The 25,318-nt window shown below is 40.3% G+C and overlaps 1 protein-coding gene and 1 long non-coding RNA gene across 5 annotated transcripts in view; one reads left to right on the top strand and one right to left on the bottom strand.

The window, feature by feature from the left end:
* Positions 1-7,954, top strand: part of LOC129190996 (uncharacterized) — a 107,602-nt gene extending 99,648 nt beyond the window's left edge. For all 3 annotated transcript variants that reach the window (XR_008573125.1, XR_008573124.1, XR_008573123.1), the window contains one exon: positions 7,101-7,954. This is a non-coding gene — a long non-coding RNA (uncharacterized LOC129190996). The remainder of the gene's footprint in view (positions 1-7,100) is intronic.
* sorl1 (sortilin-related receptor, L(DLR class) A repeats containing) overlaps positions 2,848-25,318 on the bottom strand; it is a 76,471-nt gene continuing 54,000 nt past the window's right edge. The window contains exons 27-48 of one of the 2 annotated variants that reach the window (XM_054793893.1): positions 25,071-25,181; positions 24,842-24,973; positions 22,925-23,056; positions 22,647-22,781; positions 21,399-21,551; positions 21,149-21,310; positions 20,094-20,222; positions 19,824-19,950; positions 17,928-18,097; positions 17,410-17,522; positions 15,963-16,067; positions 15,118-15,184; positions 14,896-14,978; positions 14,732-14,822; positions 14,447-14,640; positions 12,573-12,692; positions 12,286-12,450; positions 11,091-11,265; positions 10,611-10,717; positions 9,291-9,483; positions 8,744-8,956; positions 2,848-7,209 (exon numbers count right to left, since the gene is read on the bottom strand). In XM_054793893.1, the coding sequence (XP_054649868.1) occupies positions 7,139-7,209; positions 8,744-8,956; positions 9,291-9,483; positions 10,611-10,717; positions 11,091-11,265; positions 12,286-12,450; positions 12,573-12,692; positions 14,447-14,640; positions 14,732-14,822; positions 14,896-14,978; positions 15,118-15,184; positions 15,963-16,067; positions 17,410-17,522; positions 17,928-18,097; positions 19,824-19,950; positions 20,094-20,222; positions 21,149-21,310; positions 21,399-21,551; positions 22,647-22,781; positions 22,925-23,056; positions 24,842-24,973; positions 25,071-25,181 (2,948 nt within the window). In that variant the 3' untranslated portion in view covers positions 2,848-7,138. Of the gene's footprint in view, positions 7,210-8,743; positions 8,957-9,290; positions 9,484-10,610; positions 10,718-11,090; positions 11,266-12,285; positions 12,451-12,572; positions 12,693-14,446; positions 14,641-14,731; positions 14,823-14,895; positions 14,979-15,117; positions 15,185-15,962; positions 16,068-17,409; positions 17,523-17,927; positions 18,098-19,823; positions 19,951-20,093; positions 20,223-21,148; positions 21,311-21,398; positions 21,552-22,646; positions 22,782-22,924; positions 23,057-24,841; positions 24,974-25,070; positions 25,182-25,318 lie in introns of those variants that run through there. The other variant, XM_054793894.1, reaches the window with a different exon arrangement.

Here is a 25,318-nt window from a genome sequence, read left to right as displayed (position 1 = left end):
TAATTCTTTTTACTAGGACGATTTTTCACTTTTGAATAAAATCTGTAGCTTGGCCATTTTGGCTAATTTAAAGAAATGTCAATGAAGCAAAAGTTAAAATGATTATCCCCTGGCAAAGCTGAGTTAGTTTTATTCAAAAGTCAACAATTGTTGGATCTCTTAAATATAAACTAATAAGAGTAAAACTGTCCAATATTTTACCGTTCTCCGCAGGTTGAAGCATGTTCCTCGATGATGTCTTGTGGAAATATTTCATCACACTCGACTGGGCACTTCTGTGACTGTGCAACTGAAATTGCAAAACAAAACAATTTTAATTACTACCTGAAAGCATACCAAAATTCTGTATAAAAGGTGTCAAGAAGTTCATAAACACTCACTCTCCTCAACATCATCAGCAGTTACTTCATCATTTATGTATGGCTTGACATGACTTGATGTACTCTTTGAGAAGCTGGAGTGGCACTTGAACATCACACGTGTGGCATGTGGCGTTCAGCACGCTATTAAATGCCTCACTGGTGAGTGGAAGAGGTTCTGAACACAGCTGCTGTTGAAGTGGAGCTATGAAAAGACACCCGGCCCCACGACTTGCATTTTTTTAAGATCTTGCTGTTGTTTCCAGTGTCATCAGGAGCTACTACGTTAAGTCTTCTGGAACACCGTCCCCCTAAAAAGCAGCATAGAACAGAAATCATTACGTACAAAAAAAGCTGTCCCTGCCTAAAATACAAAATAAAATATTATTTCGACTAACATACCTGTACACTTGTAGATCAACCACCCACCAGTGACTGTCGCCAACTTATGAAAATAACTCTTTCAAACTGTCACATAACAGCAAGAAAAAAAGACATAAATTTACAATTACAATTCATCATCACAATATAACACTCTAGTACCTCTTCGTAGGTTGTGCCTTCATTTAAATAACACGTTTGTCAGCCAAATCCAGCCTTAGATGTATAAGTTCCTCTTCTTCATTGGTAGTTTTTTCATATTGTTTGTTCAGAAGGTAGAAAGACACTTCTAGAAGCGGAAGAAGTGCTGTGGCCCGCCTTCCCCACAGTACATTTACGTGCACTTATCTAGGTATACCGGTCTATGCACCTGTAAACATGGTATCTCAAAACAAACATGGCGGCACGGCGACAGTTCCACAGCGACTGCAATTTGTAATAGTGCATAAAGTATGAAAATGGAAACCTATAAACCCCTGAGGAGGTTGTTTGGTTAATTCCGTTTCCTCTTTGCAAAAGTTACATTGTTAGTAAAACAAAACACTTAACGTTTGGGTTCTTAACGAGGTGCTGGCTGCCATGCTACTGATGTTCAGGCTTGCTTGGCGCTCCCTCAGAAGGTCCGTGTCACCTGACTACAAACTTCATTTGATTGGCTGACTTTGAGAGCTAATCGATTGCTTCAGTCTTAAATTACCGGAAGTGGACCGTGCGTTCTGAAACAGAATATATTTACACTGAATTTTTATCAACTGAATTACGTTTTTTTACAATTAATTTTTTATAAACTGAATTTAATTGTACTGATTTTTTAACGCTGAATTTTCACTATATTCACTATATTTTTATAAACTGAATTTTAAAACATGAGCCTTATATTCAATGAAATTTTTAGCACAATTTGTTGTAAAAAGAATTCAGTTCACAAAATTAAAACGCAAAAAATTCAGTGACATGAATTCAGTGTCTCAAAAGTAGCTTGGTAATAAAGACACAAATTAACCTTCATAGTAGCTCAGTAATGTGGAGGTAGGCCTTCTTTAAAAGCATAAAAAAATATTTTTTACCACCTTAAAACTTGGCACAAACTCCAATAGGAGGAATGTGTGGTCAGCGACCTCCTTTAAACCATGCAAAGTTTTATGACACTGCCTCTGAAAAGAATTGGAATTGGAATTGGAATCGCTCAACCCTTGGGGCGGGTTTTAATATTTGTATCGATGGTCCCTACAATACCAGTGTTATAAGTAAGTCATATATTCTTTTTTGCTTGTTTATTTTATGCTATTTTGTAAAAACAAAAACAAAATCGAAATTGCTAAATCACAAAATTTGCAATATTTTCCAAAAATGAACTTCAAAGTAGAATATTTGATAGGAGGTAATTAGGTAATTATCAGGATTATTGAATATAAAAAATAGGTGTTTATAATGGGAGTCTGTGGTCCCGCAGCGTCCCCCACAATACAGGAAACATACAAATTCGCAGCTCCATAACAGAGACCGAGAGAACAAAAGCATAACATCCACCGTGATGTTTGGATTGTTCAAAGCTCAGTGGCTTGAATTTCAGCCTGCTAAACTTAAAAATTGAGCAATCTGTGCAAAAATTGCACATACTATAAAGGTCAAGCTGCGGAACCCCTAGGAGCCTAACCTGCCTGGAGGGTCAAATTGAAACGATGCCCAAGTTAGGGACCATCAAGTAGATAAACAACTGTGACACAAGTGTGTCAAAGGTTAAACAGAAATAGTGAAGTGCTCACACATAGTGAAGGCCAGCCGGGACCAGCAGCCAGATAGGGAAACGTAAACAAGTCAGTAAGCCTTGAGATAGACAGGGAAGTGTGATGTTATGCTACATAAGTGTAAACAACTCAGTGACCATCACCTGCCGCCGTCACACAACTTCGTCAAAGAATCCGAGAGAAAGTTATCTTTGGAGAGACTGGCGCCAATTGTCTGAGCAAAACAATTATAAAAAAGCAGAGGGGACCATCGATCAGGACCTGTTTCTCTTCCTTCGGAGAGGAGGCAAATTTATTCTGATTTATTCTCAATACAATTCTTAAACTTAATCTGGTGTGTGAGTCTTCTTTCCTTCTCAAAACTGGAGATCAACGAACACGTAAGGGGGAGGTGAAATTGGCTTAATTAATTTTTCTAAAGTGGCTGTCGAGAATTTCATCTCCAACAATTAATGGTGACCCCGACGTGATCTCCAGAGGAGGAAAAGACATTCTCGGGTAGACGAAAAGGTGTCTGGAATATAGAAGAGACCTGTTTATTCAAACTCTTCATATTGGCTGCTATTGCATAAAGATATTCCTGAACTTTTGTCGCTATTAAGATAAGACAGGATAGCTTCGCAGTAGGTTGACGTTGTGAGAGTTGCGGACTCTGTGGTTAAAGAACACAGTAAAAGAAGCATAATGTACTCATTATAATGTAATTCGAGGGAAGCTGCTGCCCATACAGCCAAACTTTGTGTTGAATTTCAGGTGTTCAGCCTCAGTCCTGCTGCTGTTCACCGTTTTAGAAACGATCACTGCTGAGGCCGTCCTTTCATGAATCGTTTCAGCCTTTTGGCACATTGAACCCGGTCAATTTCCTTCAGAGAGCACAAATGGCAGTCAAGTGGAAATTGAAATCGCCTTTATTTCAGCATAAGTGGCTTTTAAAACACCTCACACTGTTTGTTAAACATCTTTTTTTCTTCTTGCAACCTCTGAGACAAGCAAACAAGACATCTATATCGTCAAAGATGTAGTATCCGTGCCAAACGTTTTAAAGCAAACTTTTTGACAAAGAAAAAAACTGGGCACAGATGGCCAAATAAAGAATAATTACACTTTGTACACAAGTTGGAAAAAAAAAAAGCCCTGAAGGTGACCGAAAGGAGCAGTGATTTGACCAAACCGAACAAATGCCCAAGTAAGTAAGAGTGAACGTATGCATGCATGCGACATTATTCTGTTCTATCACATGTGACATGAACGCCTGATGTATGTCAAAAAGGCATCATGTGGTGACAATTAGTACAAATTACAAAACTATTGCCAGAAAAATCAAAGTTAAGGCAAAGACAACACAAAAAGTGAGGAAATAAAGACCAAGTGTCAGCAAAGACCCTCACCTAAGTTGGTTGGTACCGTTGAGTTCAGTGGGTCGTACAAATGGCAAGTTGTGTACAAGATGCTTACCATACCTGTCAACACCTGCACCTGAAATACAGTAGAAATTATCCGGAAAATGAGGGAAATCCCTGCCTGGCCTCTGCTAATGCTGTTGCTCAAGCATGGACACCGTCACTGGTGTCATCTGCTATACCAGAGAGGCTTTTTTTTTTTTTTTACATTTGTTTTTAATGAAAGTTAAAATAATTTACGGGGAACTGTTTAAATGGGAGATTGGGCAGGTTCCCGGTTGACAGGTATGGTGTTCACCAACCGTTAGTATTCACACACAGTGATGCCGTAATGCGCTTTAAAAAAAAAAAAACACAAGTATAAAATACATTCATGAAGACGTCTTAACAAATACAACCTGTCCGGATAAAGCAGAAGACCCAAGGAGGCGACACGCACGACGTTTCATTTCCCTATCAGTGAAGTGACGATATCATTCAGGTGGGGTCGGGGGGTGGGCGGAATCAGACGTGTGTGACACATTTATGGAACGTGCAACGATGAGCTTATATACATTGGGCCGGAAAAAGCGTCTCGAAAATGGGTTGACGCTTGATGTATTTGTAGTTTCAGGTCATGCAGAAACATCGTGTTTCGGACAGCAGGGAGGAATTTTGGATTTATGGTTGACACTGACGTACATAAAAAAAAAATAATAATAAAAATGCATGTCGCGTGCGTGATTTTTTTTGCACAATTCCGTTTATTTTCCATAAAAGCATTTCAAATGCAGGAATGATTAGGATTAAAAAAAAATAGTAGAATCATGTAAAAAAAAACATAAATTTGTTTAAATTGCTCAACAGTAGGGTCCATTTTCAACATGTCTTGAATAAACCTAGGGGTGGGTGGATAGATCCACATATTGATGCTATTGTGGAAAAAAATGTCTTTCTTAAGAAAAGAGAAAGCCTGAAATAAAGACAGGGAGTTTGCGCAGTAGATTTCTTTTGCAAAATAGATCAGACATGGCTGTCTGGCCAAGAGTGGCCTCCTGACTGTGATTCTTATACCCCAGTGCATGCAAATGAATTCCAATGTAAAAGGAGACATTCTTGGTGTCAGTTCGTCTGAAAAGAACGTGCATCACAGGGTGGCTTCCTGTCTGCGCCCCTTATAATTCATTAAGTGCAAATGAATTACATTGAATCTCTTCCCCGATGCTGCTTTGTCTATGGCATCAAAAGGTAATATTTGGGTGTCAACAGGTGGTTTCAGGACCCCCTATTGGTACTTTACTGGGGGAGGCAGCCTCTGAGAGATGGCCTAATCACACAGTGGTATCCTGGTTGATTCTTCACCTCACCTAACGTCATTTAATTTACATGAAGAGACACCCTGTATTGCAATGTAACACTCAGAGTCCCTACACAGTATACAGGCTCAAAAAGCATGTGACTAAAGTTATACACCTGTGAACTATAAGTTTCCCCATCACAATAGCAAGTGTAGTATCAATATTGGATTGACGCTTGATGACAAGATTGATATTTTTCCAGTTCTTTTCTGTTTATATTCACAAATATGTTTTTCGTTGTTGTTGTGTTGTTGGTATTGTTACATTGTTGATATTGCTATATTTATATATTGCTTACAAACTCAGGGAAGAAGTCCAAAAAGACAAAGGATCTGAATGAGAGTAGTTTTTGCTTTTGCATTATCGACTCTATTTTGCTCAAACGATAAATTGTAGAAATTGTGTGTATATATACTGTATATGTATGTGTACAAATTCTCTGTGTACCTATATGTATTTGTTTTATTTTGATTGTAGTAACAATAAAATCATTCAATGATATGATCTTTAAGAATATCAAGTAAAAAGTATCGGCATCTGAAAAACTGGCTGTGCACTTACTTGGTATAAGAGCGATACCCAAATTTGCAGTATCGCCCAGGACCAGTTTGAATACGGTTTGGGGACTAGAGGGTTTGTATGGTCCATGCGGAGTGAGAAAAATAACAAATCTAAGCATGGGACACACGTTAAACTAGAAATGTATGGTCATACACAATCACAACGCACCCCACCTGTTCTCCAATTGCCTAAGATAATGCATATTTATATGCGGTATGTGTTGGGAGTATAAAAAGAACAGCGTTATTGTATTCAAATGACTGGTAATCAAATTAAATACTATTTCAGAAGTTACAACGCTGTTACTGTTACCGACAGTGAAATGTGGCGCGTTACTATTAACTTTAACATATATATTAACAATCTGAATGTCGCTGAAGTCGCTATGGTTCACTATTACAACACAGCAAACTACTCGACATAGCTCGTCAACGAGAGTGATGGTTACTCACGCTCAGGATAACAGTGGCCCCTAGCGTGTTGGTAGAGAATTGCACGTCAGGAGGCGTCCATCTCTCGCCACTACAAAGCTAAAGCCAAATGATTTTAAATATTTCAAGGGTGATGGAAATGAAATCTAAAAACTCTGCATGACTGAATCCCACAATAAGCAAGTTTTTTTGGAGGGGCGGGAGAGGATTTTGCTCTAAATTCCTGATTCCTGGCTCCTAACAGCAGCTACAATCTACAGCCTGTCCACCACGCGTCCACTGATCCAGTACCATTTTAAAGTTAAAGTTTTAAAGTCAGTGGACGGTGCGGGCTAAAACCCATGACGACGTCGATGCTGGTACCCGCAATTCCCTGAGAACTCCAAAACACACCTCCACTACATTTATGGCAAATCAACGTTCCACTTCCACGACACAAATGAAAGCATGTTCTGTAAGAATCAATGAATGGTATAAAATGAATCAGCAGCCACACCGAGAGATGAACGCAGATCATAACCTCTGCATCATTCTTTCAAATCATTTCATCGTAATTGTTGGATCTTATTTTGTGGATTGCATGAGAATGTGTTTTTCTTCGTGTGTGTTTAGGTCTCCGGATGCTTATTTTGGTTTTAAGCAATGGACCGCGCAAAATGGGGTCTGCCGTTCTGCAACAAACACTCAATTCTTCACAGTATGCCTCAACATCCACCGCATCTTCCGAGTCCTTTTATGTCCCCATATACATATATTCTTTTTTTTCATATAAAAAATAAGTTATTGCGCATCCAAAAAAGTGCATTGTATATTTGAAAAATATCTATCTCTCTTTACACGCTTCTTCATCTTTCTTGCTAATTGGCTGACTTCCTGTCAACAGGGCGCAGGGAGGGGAAGCGGGCAAGGAGGGATGTCTTGCTACGCCACAACCATGGGAACGTCATCCGAGAAGCCGCTGATCATGGGAGCATCTTCATCATCATCATCCACTGGAGACACAAAAAGGAGCAATAAGAGACAAAAAGGTTGAATTAAGAGAGGCAATTTGTTCTTAATGGGAAACAACGTGACCCTCGGGAATGTAACACGTGGCTTTAATGACAAACAAGGTGTCGACAGCGGAATCTGTTTAAGTCCCTCGGATAAGCGGCTGGCGGCATAAGCGGAAATAGCCATCGCTTGCACATTTTCTTCTGATGCTAAAGAATGGCTGAGATGGCAAAAACACGCAATTTTACATGTGTCCTGTATTTCAATCAGTATGTATGCGTCACGTACAAGAATACTGCTTCAATAAATGGTGCATTTTTTAGCTACATACTGTAGATCATTGGTTCTGTGGGTCGTGTCATCGCTAGCAAACAGCTTGCAGCCTCTGTATGTTTGCAAGTTTCTCCCCGACAAAATCCACAATGTCAACGAAACGTTCTGCACCCAAAAGGCAGAGGAAGCCAACCGTCGCACAAAAAGTTGGACTTCTGGAAAAGCTGAAGGAAGGTAGAAGTTACGCGGCTGTAGGGCGCCATTACGGAATAAATGAATCTTTGGTTCGAGGAGGACGACGAGGAAAATAGGACCACAGCAACAATTTCTTTTAACAAGGATACAAAAAGGCTTTAGTGGAGCGGTGCCAGGACGAAGAGGCACGGTCTGAGGAGTGAAATAGGCATCAGTCACTTAATAGTTTCTTGTGTCCAACCTCGTAGTTGATCATTAAAATTCAAACGAAGGTTTGAACTTTGAGGGTGTTTAAACAAGAGAGAAATGTGAGAAAATGTTCATGCCTATCTGAGAAAAGTGTATAAAGTGTATGGTCAGGGCTTTTACAGCCTTAAAACATACATAAGAATTGGCTACTTTGTGGATTTCACTTATTGCAGGCTATTTTGGGAACCTCGCACGCCCGCGATAAATGGGGGATATACTGTATATACTGACCTCCTGCAGTGTCCAATGGGTTGACAGGCTTTTTGTGAGTGCACTGATAGCTCATGATTGCCTCCTGCCGAGCTACCGTTTTTCCTCACTGACTCGCGAGCGGCACAGTATTTAAACAATTAGTAGTAGTTTCTGAAGTAAAGGAGATGTCGCGATATTAGAATTTAGTCAGACATTTGCCGCACTGCTGTATAAGCCGCATGGTTCAAAGTTCAAGAAAAAAAGTAACGCCTTATACACCGGAATTTACGATAAATATTAAAGTATAAATAAATTAAATATATATGTAAATGAAAGCATAAATACAAAATATTTAAAAAAAAATTAAATGAGTGTAAACAATAATAAAAATATAAATAAAAATGACTTTTAAAAAAGTGGGTCCCAGGTTGAGACCAGTTGAGAACCCCTGCTGTAGATAATGCATTTTACTATGCACTCCAATCTCTACAAGTTACACCTGAAGCATTTTGGATCAGATATTCATGTGGACATGGCCTGAGTGGGTACTATAAGGATAAAGCCCCGGTGTGTTCCTGCTTAGGAATTTCTCTGGCCAGCAAAGACAAATGTGAGCTTTCTCACCTAGTTCGTCGCCAGAGGAGAAAATGGCAGAGCCCAGGCGAGAGTTGTAGTGGGAGTTTGCAAAGGCTGTAAAATTGTTCTGTAGTCGCCGGTGTCTGAAGTAGAGCGCCACCAAGCCGCCGCATACTCCTAGCAGCAGCAGGAAAAGGACCGGGACTACGACCGCCGCCATGTCCTGCGATTGGCTTTCGCCTGAGGAGGCCTCACTCCCTCCTAGAAACATGGAAGAACATCATCATGAAATGATCACATTTACTGGTAAATGTGAAGTTAGGTTACAATCGAGACACAAAAAACTTTACTCCAAATTGCCTTTGTAGGGTGAGAGGCTACATTTGTTTAAAATTTGAGTTGTTTTGGGGAATAAAAAAATCAATTTAACACATTTCGAGACAGACGTGGTCTCAGGTAAACTGGATCAGATTAGGTGTGTTGTAAATGGAAAGAAATTCAGGATCCAGCTATTAAGAAGTGAGATTGTAATTGTTAACTTGGGTTATGAATGATTCACCCTTTGTGGAGGTCTCTTTGAGTGCTCTTATTCTACCTGGTCTAAACTGGTCATACAGCAGCAGTGCAGGCTCGCCACATAGTTGGCCGCTGAGCAAGCAGCGAGCCTGGACAGAGAAGGTGTAGTTGTGTCCTTTCTGCAGGCTGCCGATGCGGAAGTAAGTATCGGTCGTGTTTCCCAGGCAGGTTGTCTTGTTGGTCACGCTGTCGTGCACATGCACCTCATACCCCTGCAAACAACCAGCCATCAAAGTGGAAAAAGATGAGATGTGGGATTTGTAAACGACAGTGAACACAACGGTGGCCGGCCACTCCTGGGAAGGTTCACCGCTGCTCCATGTTTTCACCATTTGTGGATAGTGGCTCCCAAAGCTTTAGAACTTAACTTATAGCTTTTCCTGACTGATAGATCTCAATTACTTTCTTTCTGGGGGGGGAGAATGACTTTTCCACACCGGGCCATGTAGGTTTGGAGTTTTTTCCTCCCTTAATAATAAAAAGTTTCATTTAAAAACTGCATTTTGGGTTCAGTTATGTTGTCACTGACTAATATTTCAGTTTGTCTGATGACCTGAAACATTTAAGTGTGACAAACATTCAAAAAAAATAAATCAGCAAGGGGGAAAGTACTTTTTCATACCATTCATACTGTATATATCTGTGCATGTATATATACTGTATATACCCTGCCGGTCAAAAGTTTTAGAACACTCCAACTTTTCCAGTTATTCATAGAAATTCAAGTCGTTCAAGTCCAACGAATAGCTTGAAATGGTACAACGGTAAGTGATGAAGTACAAAAAAAAAAGGGTAACGTTACCCAAAACTGAAAAATTAAGTATATTTCAGAATTATACAAAAATGACTGTTTCAGGTACCACAAAATGGGTCAACAATTTAAAGCTGTTCTGCAGAAATGGAGGTTGATCAAGCCTTGGCAGTTGGTGCTACTCATTCCTACAGGTGTTCCAAGTTCTGGAGTACTTACTACCTCCTCTGTCCGCATAAAAGCAGTGTTTGGAACACACTGTGGTACTATACCTTTGGAAACATCAGTTGAACAGTATTGAACTGGAGAAAGTAATTTGTTGCTACAAAAATGGAAACAAAAAAGGCAATTAACAATGGAAGACAGACAGACCATCTCAACACTTACAAATTTAGGTTTTTACTCCAGAGAAATTAAGTGTTCTTTAGCTTTTGACCGGTAGTGTATGAGTGTATATACAGTATATGTATATATAGATATACACACACTTACTGATCAAATTTATCCGGCATATAATGTCTCCCATAATAGCACTGATCAACAGTGAAGACTTCCAGAAAGTTCTTCTTAAGAAAGCTTATTTCTCACCCTGCTTTCATTAAAGGTCTTCTCTTGGACAGCCAGACTCTTCCAGAACAGGTATATGTGGTCTTTCTCGTTCAATATCTTCAAAGCCTCAGGAGCTGGAAGAGCAACTGCAACAATAAAAATAAAACATTTGTTGGAAAATACTGTGTATCTAGAAGTGATCACACAGTATCGAAAAAGTAAGGAGCTGAAATAACCTCGATGAGATGTTTTCTATAACCATCTACAAGTCTTTGACAACAACTAGCAGAAAGGTTTCCACTCTGCTCAATGCTTTATTGTCTGTGATATTTAATGGCTTCCTTGCATGCACAACCATTCTGAAATTACCCCACAGCCCAGATCATTGTCATGTTGCAACATCCACCCCACTGCAGACAAAAAAAAAAATTTGTTTGGCCACGCTAGCATTAGCTTTGACAGTCAATCCGGCCTCAGAACGTACATTACAAAACATTTCTATGCAAGCGTGTTGTGTACCTGTGCTCAGAGCGAAGCTAACTTCCTTGCTCATGTTACGTAGACGCACTGAGATGCTGTAGCGTCCTCCGGGCTCCAGGCCTTTCAGCTGGTACTCCACGGTGTTGTTCTGGGTGGTCACCTTGTAGTCCCTCTCCGCCTTGCGGACCATATCCCGCACATGAATTGCATACGTCTAAAGGGAGAAGAGCAGAGAGACATGATAATGTCACTTCTTTTTGACTGTCTATTGGGTGTGTGACACCGTTTTCATTAATTGGGATGTTTAAAGAAACAAAAAAAAAGAGGGCGAGTGAAATCAAAATGGGGAAAATACATATAAAATGTATTAAATCGGACAAAAATAAAATATGTATTTTTACTGATGTTAAGAGAGGCAATTTTTTTTTTTATTTATTAGTTTATTTTTCTTTCTCTGTCTAATATAGCATAACTAAATAACAATCACCATGAATATTATTAGCTTTTATTTCCATATTTCATATCTGTTTAATGTTTTTTGCCAGCTTACAGCACACTTCATTTACTGACACATCAGCCAACAACGCAATACCCCCCTTACTCTTGTACACCGTTGTTCCTTCTATCAACACCTTACTTCTGTAAATTTGTACTTTATATGCCCATCACTGCTATCAGTATGCGCTTAATGTTTGCAAATGTCAGGAAAATATGGTTTGTTTGTTTGTTATTGCCCTTATAAAATGTTTTGTGTCCATTGTTCCATTTGATTGTACTAATATTAGTTACAATTATGCACTAACATACATATGATACACATTAATGTCACACTATGATTATCTGCTGAAGGCTAGAGGCCACTTGTCTCTAAAACATGTCCTCCACATGCTTATCACCTGATTCAAACAGCCTTGGGTGTCTGGGCACGTGAGTCTGCCCTTCATCATTTCTGTCCCTCACAGGAAGAGAAGCTCACCCTACCCTACTTTCCTATAACAAACTAGAATTTGAGCATAAATAGTCAGACATTTTCTCTAGAAGCCATCTGTTCAGGTATGGATTTGTCTCCTTGCATGCAAGTTTTATTAAATTGTACCTCTCGTTACCCAAAAAGAACTTGTCTCGTCTTTTGTCTATTTTGGAACTAGCAGCAGATTTCCCCTTGACAGCAGTTTAGAAAAATAAATAATAAAATTATAACTTTATAACTAGAATTATACTAATGGACTTGTACCAGTGGTGCGTTCGGTGTATCATAAGGTGGTTGCCACTTCAGTGTGGCCTCGGTCTTGTCTACACGCACACGGTGGAGGTTCCGGGGTGGCATCCTTTCATTGGGAATCATTTTAACCACAACGTGCTCTGATGGCGGACCCAAGAAGGGAGAGACGGTCCGCACCTGAAGACCAAATGCAAAGGTTACATTGATATGGTTCACTGTCTTTTTCTCATTTTAGGAGTTCTCAGCCTGCATCCAGGGTGCGAAAAGTACATAAGGAAGCTGGTCTGTGCAAGACTCACCAAAAAAAGATACTGCTCATCGTTGTTCACAGTGATTGTCAGGTTGGTGGAAGTGGTATGGACCTGACTAGGACTGTGGTACAAATCAAGGAAGGATGTAGCATAAAACACACCAAACACCTACAAATAAAACACACAGCATACCACAAATAAATATTTAATCACTGGGTGAGAAAAGGTCACATTTGGTGGACTGGTTATATTAGAGGGGTCCATACAAAGTCAGATACCTGAATTTGGATATCTACCGATACCAATACAATTCCGATACCAGTGTCTGTTTGCTTCAATATGAAACCACGCCAAGAATATATGAAAACATATAACCATATTTTCCGGAGTATGTCACACTTTTTTTTTCATAGTTTAGCTGGTCCTGCAACTTATAGTCAGGTGGAACTTATAAAGCAATATACTGTATATATACATGTATATAATTTAACATGTGCTTCCTTTAAGTTAAAGTGGAGCAGCGGTTGGTTATTTGGCGACACCTAGTGGCCGCAATAATTCATTGGGTTCAGCTTGTGACGCAGTTAGGCACAGAAATTGAATGATAGAGAGCATAAAGGAAGCTTTTTGTTACAGAATTCTTACAGACTGTGTCTGTAAGTAATGTGCAACTATAAATCATATATGATACCTGTGTGGATTGAAAAATGTGGTATTTTAGACAGCAGCATTGTCTAATTAAGACGCTAATTACTATGTCTAGCTTGGAGATTGTAGCTGCTGCTAACTAACTAAATACACACATATGATTTTCAATCTATTTTAATTCATTCATTAATTTAAAAACTGAAGTTTGGGTGTTAAATACATTTGTTCGATATATTTCTACACACTGAGATGCGTCCTGGTGTCATCTCATGTATAAAAGTGTCTTCTTCGAGAACATTCTGACATTTATTTAACAGATAAAGTTTTATTGTATCCATATATATATATATATATATATATATATATATATATATATATATATATATATATATATATATATATAGGAACGGCTCCTAAAAAAAATATATAAATACAGCTAAATGCGACTTATAGTCAAGTGAGACAATTTTTTTATCCTCTTCATGACGCATTTTTTGATTTGACACCAAACTCTTGACATCACACATTACTTCCGGGTCGCTCAGTTATCGTTAATGTTGATTTGATATGACGCTGTAATAAACTCCCCTCTACAGGCAAGTGTGATATTGTAGCGACACTGAAGTTTTGTGTGGTGATGTTTCACTCTTTTGTGTAGCCGTGAACAAGTCTGGCGGACCGCTCGTTTGTGTCTGTGTGTGTGCGGCGTGAGGGAGTAGGACAACTACCCTGCATGCGTGGATACAGCTACATTCGCTGGTACTCTTTGGTTATGTTCTCTGACATTCTTCGAGCTTCGTTTGTAGACAACATTAAAGCACAGACACGACTCATGGTATCAGCAATTTGCGATACGTGAATTATGCTGGGATCGGCCCTATCCCTAATTGCAATCGCTATTCCACAGTTGCCAGGAGATATCTTACCCCTCTAAAACCCTCTCTGTTTTAAATTAGCCTATGTGTGCAGTTGAAAAATAAGACACTTTTTTATATAATGTCATTATACAGTATATATAATATATTTAATAATATATCCAAGATGTTTCATTGTGTGGTTTATGTTTTTTAAGTGTGCAGGAGTAGGGGGTACATCACTTCCAGGCAGACGTCTCAAACGGTACGCAACTTTGAAAAGTTTGGGAACCACTGCACTAAATGAATGAGATCACTCAACATGCTGTTGTATTTTGTTATGTTACGGCATATGTGTTTCATGTTTAGACTATGTAGAACAGCGCTGAGAGGTGTTTCTCTTCTTTTTATGTGTTGTACCTGTGAAGATGAGCCACTGGCGATGGTCCAGCTGCAGTCCACTGCAATTTGGTTGAGGGCTCGGGCTTTGAGAAGGGGCTTATCTGGCTGGACACCAGCAGTCTGGTGGTGAGACAAGGCTGTGGGACTATCACCGACACTGGTGTGAGCCCACACAGCCACCTCATACATCGTCCCTGCAGTCAGGTTGGTCACTGGAATTGAACAAAAATTGGACGAGAAAATGACAAGCTATTTCCATTTCAGGCAATTAGAATTTTATCCGTGTAAAAACACATGAAGTACCTCTGAGGATCTTCTCCTTGACCGTGTAGTTTTTGCTCTCCTTCATGTGAGTGTCAAACTGCCAGGACAGGATCACAATGTACTGTTTCACCTGAACAACATATACCAAGTTAGTTTTTGCGAGGGACAAAACTCTTGACAGTTTTTACGAAGGAGTCACCCACTTCATACTGGGAATTGAAGCTGAATGAAAGGCTCATGGACTCTACGGTGATGCTGTCAGTGATCACAGAAGGAGGAGGCAGAGCTGCAGCAGAGTAAACAAGTCCAATCGTCAACAAAACTAAGGATACACAAACTGCAATATGTCCATTACAGCAGTAGGGGGCAGTGTACCACAATGTCTAACTTGAGTAGGTGCGTGTTCGGCATGCAAATAATCTCACCTTTCATAGGTGTAATGGATTTAACCTCACTCCAGTTCCCCATACCTCGACTGGTCACTGCTGCCACCTGAGGAAAAAAATATCACAGCACTGATGGAGATAATATCTACTACAGTATGTACAATACAAACAGGAATATTATTACGTGCAGGTGGTCCTTGGTCTACGTCAGTGGCGGAGCCAGACATTTTTCATTGGGGTGGCCAAGGTGAGACCATTACTCACATAGGGTTGGCAATAAGTTGATACTTGAAATGTCTAGATGGCCACTGGGGTGGCTGGAGAGTGACCAAGGGTGGCCACGGCCACGATCACCATTGGCCACCACGTAGCTCCGCCACTGGTCTACGTACGAGTTGCATTGCCAATATAATAATGTAATAAACCACAAACGCTCATATCTGCAGATTTGGATATAATAATCCTGCAAAAGTAGAACATTTTCCACATATGTAATAGCCTCTGCCTACGACAAGCGTTTGAGACTGAGCATGCAGCACTACATTGTTTGGCGTTTCTCCACTTTCTGAGCATTTTACGATGTGTAATTTCACTTCACTTTCCACTTTTCTTTGACACACTGCTATCAGAAGAGTCTGCCTCACGCTCGGGCGATATCATGAAGAAAAAATGTAACTAAAATGAATATGACGTAGCCCTTCATCAGTGTAGCAACGCACGTATTATTCCGCCGAGCGCATGTAACTAGTATCTCTTTTTCTTTTTGTATTAATAATTTCTAGGAGTGCGTATATAACGACGAAACGTCGTAACACGAAACATCATGACACAAGGACCGCCTGTATTTGAGTATTTGTGTATTGATGTCGTTGTGTCTGCCATACCCTGAACTTGTACTGCCTGTCTGGCTGCAGCTCCTTTACTTCCGTGTTGGTCGTGGTACTTCTCTGTGATGTCCACTCAACGGCCGTTTGTTCTCCGTACTCAGTCTGACAAGAAGGAAATGAAAAAAACAAACATTTTTAATTCAACCTGTGTGGCATTCCTTTTTGGAACACTTTATTTTTTCCCCACACTGTCATCCCTCATGTAACGCGGTTAATTGGTTCCTGACCCGACCGTGATAAGTGAATTTCCACAAAGGATTCCTTATTTATAAATACTGTAGATTTTCTATAATTAGAGCATAGAAAACCCGTTCTCTCTAAATACAGTTTTAAACATTATTAGAGCCCTCTAGACAGGAACTAATACGTATATAGTCACCTTTACACTCGTATTACCCACCATAGTAGACATAATAAGAGTAAATAAGGCATTTAAGACATAAATAAGACACATGCTTCTGTGTGTTGCTATAAATGTGTTCCTTAGGGGGGATAATTGGTGGTCGGAGAGGAAGTGACTTGGGCGTTCAGAGTTGAGTTTAGCTTGGTGTTACTGCAGCAACAGGAGCCCATGTTTTTATTAGGAATTTCTATTAGGGATTATTGTGTCTGTTGTGGAATAATTCAAACCTGCAATAAAAGCCTGTTCCGGCGATCAAGTCTGGCGTCTCATTGACACTTAGTGACTTAGTGTACAGAACTACAGCGTGTTTGAATACATTTTCTGAATGCCTAACATATGAATTTTAGTTCATTTAGCCATTTTTATGCTTGAAAATGTTTAATTTGCTTCAGTAAGCATATATATATTTTTTTACTAATAGGCTGTATTCAACCACAAAACATGTTGTTCATTAATCAATATACTTTTGAAAATCAGTGATAGAGTAAATCCGTGAAATTCTAAATTCAATTCACACTAACATACAATCTATTTTCAACATTTATTTCATTTTACTTAACCAGATGCATCACAAACAAATACTGCCATTTTACTCAAGGACTCACGCTGCACTATCGTTGGAAGGACCGCCAACACTTCCTCCTCACTCGCCCCCAAAGAGCCTCGCCGGCCAGGCGAGTTGTCTTTGCTGCCCTGGATCTACCTGCCAATAGCCGGCACCACTGCTGATCTTCGCTAGCAGCAATTAACAACAGCACTTGGAAGGAGCGATCACGTTCATTAACTGACTTTTCTTTTGATTTATCTTTATTACGTGCATGAATGTACTGTTGAGTGAGCGGGCTTGCTATGTTTTTGATGTGGATTACTTTCATTTTTCCTGCAAAGAATCAATGAAGTATCTTTAAAAATCTTTATATCAATATCTATCAATCTATCTCAATGGGGACTGTTATTCTTTACACATTCACCTATTTGTTTCTTTGGCACTCTTGCTTTGGAAAAAGCTTTTTAAAACCTTATAGAGGTAAGTAAACTCACAATATACTCTCTAATGAGGCCGTTTCCTTTGTCAGGGGGACTCCAGGAAAGATCCACTGTACCGTCCTTACTGTTATCACAAGACAGCTGCAGGTTCCTGGGAGGTCCGGGCACTGAAGGACACACACACACACACACACACACACACACACACACACACACGCGCACACGCACACAAACACGCATGTTGTTGGATACAGCAGCTGAAATCCATATTTCTTAAAGTGTATGTTACAGTTAAATAATCTTTATCTGTTCCCAATGAGGAAATGACCATTTTGGATTCACACCAGATAAACTGGTTAGAAGAGAAATGTCTGAAAATCTTATTTCTGGACAAATGCAAGAACAACTAAATTGGAAAACACAATGGAACCCGTTTATGTCGACGCCCCTCTGGCTGGCTGACTTATGTTGACATAAACGGGACACATGCAGTGCACATGAAATATTAGTGTAATTAGAAATACTTGCACTGTTCAGTCATCATAAGAACATGTCAGTCATATCAGACTCACATCCCTCTGGCGTCCTGACTGTGATGATCTCGTTGGTGTTGTGCAGCTTGCTCAGGCAAAATGTGAGCACCTTCACTTGGTAGGTAGTGTCTGGTCTCAGGGTCGTCAGTTTGCAGCTGGTCTTGTTACTGTGAGTGTCTAAGATGGTCCACTGCTGGGTGCCTACAAGTCTACAGACACACACATACGCACACACAGTGGGAAAAAGAAGTACAGTATTTAATCCCCTGCTGATTTTATAAGTTACCAACAGTCCAGAGTTTTTATGGAAGGTTTATTGTAACAGCGAGAGACAGAATGTAAAAAAAAAAGAAGACAAAGATGGCATCCCGTCCCCTCAGTCCTCCCCGCTACTCTGTCTTCGCCAATAAGATTCATCAATAAAAGCCAAAAGTGATGTTAATATATGTATTTAATCTATATTTACTATACTTTCATACAGTATGTAAGTATATACTGTATATATACACACACACACACACACAGTATATACAGTCGATATACAGTGGTGTGAAAAAGTGTTTGCCCTGGTCCAGATTTCTTTTTTTTTTTGCATGTTTGTCACACTTAATTGTTTCAGATCATTAAACAAATTTAAACATTAATCAATGACAACACAACTGAACATAAAATGTAGTTTTTAAATGAAACGTGTTATTATTAAGGGAGAAAAAAAATCCAAACCCACATGTCCCTGTGTGAAAAAGTGATTGCCCTCTAAACCTAATAACTGGTCGGGACACCCTTAGCAGCAACAATTGCAATGAAGCGTTTGCGATAACTTGCAATGAGTCTCTTACAGCGCTGTGGAGGAATTTTGGACCACTCATCTTTGCAGAATTGTTGTAATTCAGCCACACTGTAGGGTTTTCCAGCATGAACCGCCTTTTTAAAAGTAATACCATAGCATCTCAATAGGATTAAGGTCAGGACTTTGACTAGGCCACTCCAAAGTCTTCATTTTGTTTTTCTTCAGGCATTCAGAGGTGGACTTGTTGGTGTGTTTTGGATTATTGTCCTGCTGCAGAGCCCAAGTTGGTTTCGGCTTGAGGTCACGAACAGACGGCCGGACATTCTCCTTCAGGACTTTTTAGTACACAGCAGAATTCATGGTTCCATTTATCACAGCAAGCCTTCCAGGTCCTGAAGCAGCAAAACAGCCTCAGACCATCACACTACCACCACCATATTTTACTGTTGGTATGACGTGCCAGTGGTTTTCGTCTTGGAACTCTGCCATGCGGGTCGTTTTTGCCCAGTGTCTTTCTTATGGTGGAGTCATGAACACTGACCTTAATTGAGGCAAGTGAGGCCTGCAGTTCTATGAATTTTGTTGTGGGGTCTTTTGTGACATCTTTGATGAGTCGTTGCTGCGCTTCTAGCGTAATTTTGGTTGGCCGACCACTCCTGGGAAGGTTCACCACTGTTTCATGTTTTCGCCATTTGAGGATAATGCCTCTCACAGTGGTTTGCTGGAGTCCCAAAGCTTTGGAAATGGCTTTCTAACCTTTTCCAGACTGATAGATCTCAATTACTTTCCTTCTGAAGGGGGAAAACAGTGGGGGCAATCACTTTTTCCACACAGGGCCATGTAAGTTTGGATTTGTTTTTTTCCTTAAGTTTCAAAGTTTCATTTAAAAACTACATTTGTGTTCAGTTGTGTTGTCATTGACTAATTTGTTTGATGATCTGGAACATTTAAGTGTGACAAACATGCAAAAAAAAAAAAAAAACAATAATCAGGAAGGGGACAAACACTTCTGCACACCACTACACTTGAACAACAGTCCAGTAAACCTTTTGAAACAGTCTACACATGCCTTGTGGGTTAACTGAGTGTTAAATACAGTATCATAACAGGGGGTGGGCTAATGGTCGAGGACGGTGCAGACTCACCTGTAGTTGATGGAGTAATAGCAAGAATTCAGGGGAAGATTCTTAGGACGAGACCATGTTAGAGTGATGGCACCTGAGAAGTCTGGAGTCCAGTGAAGGTTCTGGACTTTATAGGCCATGGTATCCTCTGGGAAGAAAGACTGATTATATGAGCAACGACATTTGCAACAGCATCAGATAAATCAAATCTTGGATTGTTTGGAAAAAGAGTCTTAAAAACTACATATATGGTTTATATAAGTAGTTCTCAACACAACAACAACAACGTACGAGTGCAGTTGTCCTCGTCGCTGTGGTCGGAGCAATCCAAAAATCCGTCACACCGGTCTTCCGCCAGCACGCAGGCTTCCCCGTCAGAGCAGAAGGTTCCATTCTCACAAAAAAGCGGCTTGAGGGTGGCTGTAAAAAATAAAAAGGGCAGTTTTTGACGTTATATTATATATGCAGTCAAACCACATTGCCAGTATTAGCTATTCTAAAGCATGACCATTTTATTGCTTTTCAGTGATTAATAGTGCAGCTTTTTGGTGAAATGTGTGATCTAAAAGGTACAGTCTAACATAATGTTAGGGTTGAAAATGCATATTTATGCCCAGTCCATGAAAGAGAGTGCTTTAATTTTCAGTTGCGTGTGTTACAGTGCATCTTTCTTGCTACGTGCAGAGTAGTTAGTATGTAATATACCCTAAATTCCAGACAATAAGCTGCTGCTTTTTCTCTGCTTTTTCCCCTATGTCTCTTGGTTTTGCTCCAGTCTTTTTGTGAATACATGTTAATATGTGTGCGCACAAATTCAAAATGGCCGCCAACCTGTCTATAGCGGCCGCTTTTGCCGTTTCCCTTCAGTGGCCGTTGCTCATATAATCAGTCTTTCTTCCCAGAGGATACCATGGCCTATAAAGTCCAGAACCTTCATTGGACTCCAGACTTCTCAGGTGCCATCACTCTAACACGGCCGCCAACCTGTCTATCGCGGGCATCTGTCTATGGAGGCCGCTTTTGCCGTTTTCCTTCAGTGGCCGCTATAGACAGGTTTGACTGTATTTACAATCCAAAAACTAAACTTGGAAACAATTCCCGACCGCGGGCATACTGAGCTAGCAAGCTTGTAGAGGGGTGGAGCACGTCCTCATCGCTCACAAAAAAACAGTACCAATATCCCATTTTTATGCCAATATCGGACATGCCTCGTTAGAACCTTTCATTTTAATTTCGGTAAAATCCAGAATGACTAAGAATGTCCCTACATCATTTTTGCTACAATAGGCCTGGACTACCAGGGGAGTAGTTGTGTGTGTAGGTTGAATCAGCACAGAGAGACTCACGGCACTGGTATTCATCAGAGCCATCCTGACAGTGGATCCGGCCATCGCAGCGCTGCCAGTCAGGGATGCAGCGTGGTGGACGCCGACACAAAAACTGACCCAAAGTGCAACGACCAGGGGCGGAGGGGGCCTTGGTGGAAACTGGAGTCTGCGTCACATTAACTGCAAAAAAACGTGTGGAAAAAAAAATACTGTAATGCGCAAATACTAAGACGTGATGAACGGCAGACAACCACAGTGACGGTTGTACCTGTGGGACATCCCAGCTCATCACTCCCATCAGGACAGTCAGCATAGCCGTCACACACCCAAGTGTTGATAATACAAGCACCTGTGCCACAGTGGAAGCGGTTGGGGGCACATGTTGAAGGAGCGGGGGCCACCGTGTGAGGAATTTCTCCACCTGCAAGGTAGAGATGAGAGTATGCCCCATTGTTGCCAAAAGGTTTTTGCACAATATTGCACGTAACCAACTAGTCCATTTGCCCTGTACTGTATCGTTCCGTGGAATAACAAAGCACCCTACACGTTGCTGACTCACTGTCCATGTATTTTTTATTGAGTGTGACTGCCAATGAACCTGGCATGGGGCCAATGAAAGTTGCCCGTGCCAGCATTTTTATTAAAAATCTGAGAAACACTATTGAATTCGTTCACGCCAGGACATACAGAAAGTCCACTTCAACATAAAGTTCCATCCATTCATCATCTATAATCATTTTGCATTGTTTTCTGTATATCCAACTCATTCACTCACTCGTTCATACTTTTGGGTGTTTGGAATGAAATCACTAGATTTACATTATTTCCTATGGGAAAAATTGGCTTGGTTTTCGTATATACCACTGAATTTGGTGCCCTGCTGATTTTGAAAGTTTCCTCTCTTCCAAAGATATAAACAGTCCAGATTTTTCATGGTAAGTTTATTGTTATTAACAGCAAGCGACAGGAAAAAAAATCTGAAAAAATAAAGGTTAGGTTATAAAATAATGCACTGTATTTGAATGAGGAAATTAAGTATTTGATCCCGAAGCAAATGTGGCCTAATACTCTGAAAAACCCCCTGTTGCCAGACACAGAGGTCAGTCGTTTCTTGTAGTTGCTCACCATGGCTGCACGCATCTCATGGAGCACTTTGTTCCACTCCTCTTTACAAATAATCTTCAAGGTTTTGAGGCTGTCGCTTGGCACCTCAATCGTTTCAGCTTCCTCCACAGATTAAGATCCGGAAACTGGCTAAGACACTCCAGGATCTTAATACGCTTCTTTTCAGACACTCCTTTTTTTGCTCTTGCAGTACATTTTGGGTCACTGTCACACTGGAAAACCAATCCAGGACTCATCTTCAGCTTTCTGTGAGCCCATTCAGCACCGAAATGAGGCAACGGTAGCTACTTAGTTTTTCAGTCTGGTCACTACCGTTGTCGGCAGCAGTGCCCGTCTGAAACCAAGTTTCCGTACCCATCCCTAGTATTAAGAGAAGTAATAGTGCGTTTACCTGTACACTGGGACTCGTCAGACCAATCTCCACAGTCGTTCTCTCCGTCACACTTCCACCATGTTGGGATGCAGCGTCCGTTTTTACACTCAAACTGGAAATACCTCGAGCACCCAGGGACATCAGTAGGAGCAGCTGCAACACATAAGGGCACAGAGAAAGTGCTCGAGGAGCAAAATTCCACAAAAGAACTATCATCTGTTATTGAATCTCGATTTGCTTTAAGTGTGTTGTGTGTAGTACGAGTCTGAGGAGTATACCAGAAAAATCTTCCTCACCACAGTTGGCTTCATCGGAGTAGTCACCACAGTCGTCCATTCCGTCACATTTCCACTCCAGGCTCACACAAACTCCATTGGCACACTGGAAGGTGTATGTGTCACAAACTTTGCCAAACTCTGATGGAGTGGCTGGAAAAGGGAGGTGTAGAACTATGAACATGTTGCTGCACATGATATATGCTTCTTATGTAAAATACTGTAAATGTTGATTAGTCAAATATGGCAAAAACACTCAAAAGACACCTCCCCATGGGGTTTCAGAGTTTCCCAAAGTGCGGTCCCTTTTTCTATTTGCCCCGGGCATACTGTAAAACTAAAATTAATGACATATATTATTAGATATTACACTTATTTGCTTTGTCTATAACACAAAGATGATGTAAGACTTTTGTTTAGCTTAGCATATGCTGTATTGACTTACATCTTCAAAGGGATAGTTCGGATTTTTTGACATGAAGTTGTATGACATCCCCATCAGCCTTGTAGTCCAATAATAGCGATTTACCCCCCACTTGGTCTCCTAAATCCAGTTCTGAAGAACGTAGTTCCACTTAGTTGCTGGGAACAATTAAGTAAAGAGTTTGGCTTCTTAAAAATATGCGTTCAAAAGATTAATACATTTGCATCATAAAAATGCCTTCTCAAAAAAAAATCAGACCTCACAAAACGCTTGGCGTTATATCTGTCTCCCGGCGTATCCCCGCGCACTGTCTCCTGTACGTTCATGTGTGCGTGACAAAGATGCTCGCATCTACTTCCGCGACGGAGCGCCGAAGCATCTTGTTTACGTATGTGTTCCACAGCGGGAGAAGATGCGATAATTAGGGGTGCAATACATGTATCTGCATCTAAACGTTCAATACGGGGGTCTCAATTCGACACCACGATGAATCGAATGATACTGTAACTCAAGTCACAAAGTGCCCCCTTGATTCGCTGTTGCTGCACCGCTGCAAAGTCCCGGTGGACGCAATCAGCAGCTCCTGTTATGACTGACGACAGATGGCAACTCAAGCAGCACGAAAAACTGCATTTTTCATCTTTATTATCCAAATAGACTAATTCCATGCAAAACTCCTTTGCGCGCCCTGAACTCCATTACGGAAATGTGTTTTTCTACACTTACTTGTTATTGTTGCTATTATTTTATAATGAATTAAAAAAATCTTTTTATGACTTAAGTTTTACTATGTGTTGCCTTGACTTCGGCTGTATTGTCATTTCGATAATTGTTCTTGTTTACTTTATAATTGTAATGTATGGATGTGAACATGGAGTGTGGAAATAATGAATGCTACTTACCGGTAGTTGGATTGAAACACTATTGAGTCTATGAGCACTACTATTGATGAAATACATGCAATTATCTTTCTTATGATGTTGACTTGTGAATTATTTATTTATTTTTTCTTTTATAACTGTTCTAAGTCTGCGCAGGAGAAAATGAGGCCGGTAGCTCTGCACCGGATACACTTCTTTTAAAAACAGTGCTTTTGAGTTGAAACGTACGTTGGTAATTTCATAAAATACAAGTTTAAAAAAAAGGCATGAAAATTTCACACCGTAACACTAAAGTATCATAACGAATAGAATCGTAAATTTCTGTATCATTGCACCCCACATTAGGGCTGTCAAAAACAATGCGTTAAAGGCGGTAACTCATTTATTTCATTAATTACATTAAAAATGTTCACATAATTAATGCATGCGCATTGTGTTTTATTGGTTCTTGTTGCAACCAGGCCTTCTCCAAAGAAGACACTATTCTAACAAATCCACACTACCATACAAAGACGTGCAAACTAATTTGGAACTTCAAAACCATACTTTTTAGTTTTAACGGTCACTTAATATGTCTTGTTCTATTTGTTCTTATATGGCAAAGACCGTAGGCAACAGGCAGATGTTTCTTACCACATCTGGCATATTCCGCATCCTCATCAGACCCATCTTCACAGTGTTTGACACCGTCACATACCAGGGACTGAAACAGACACTGGGCTCGGTTCTTGCAGACAAACTCCATGTAGCGAGTACATAATGGATCTACAGTATGAAGGAAAATTCCATGTAACATAATAATGACAATGAAGGCTTGTAACGAAATAAGAAACTTGAAGTGAATCACAGTATGTCTGCTCACCACAGTTGTCCTCATCAGCACCATCTGGACACTCCCGAATGCCGTTACAGTGCGCGGTGACAGGCAGGCATGTGTCATTGGCGCAGAGGAAGCCTTTGCAACGAGTTCCCTCTAAAAAAAATGTTACAAAAAAATAGGTATCTCATTAATGCTGGAAGAACAACACTGTACATGCATGACATGTGTTTGTCTCGCAACCACATCGCCGTCTTTGTCAATAATTGCGTCTTCCATCAAGGTAAAAGTGA

This window comes from Dunckerocampus dactyliophorus, chromosome 12 (assembly GCF_027744805.1).
Source record: "Dunckerocampus dactyliophorus isolate RoL2022-P2 chromosome 12, RoL_Ddac_1.1, whole genome shotgun sequence".
Taxonomy (NCBI): domain Eukaryota; kingdom Metazoa; phylum Chordata; class Actinopteri; order Syngnathiformes; family Syngnathidae; genus Dunckerocampus; species Dunckerocampus dactyliophorus.
Note: the sequence above shows the minus strand (reverse complement) of the source record. Positions and strands in the feature narration are given on the sequence as shown.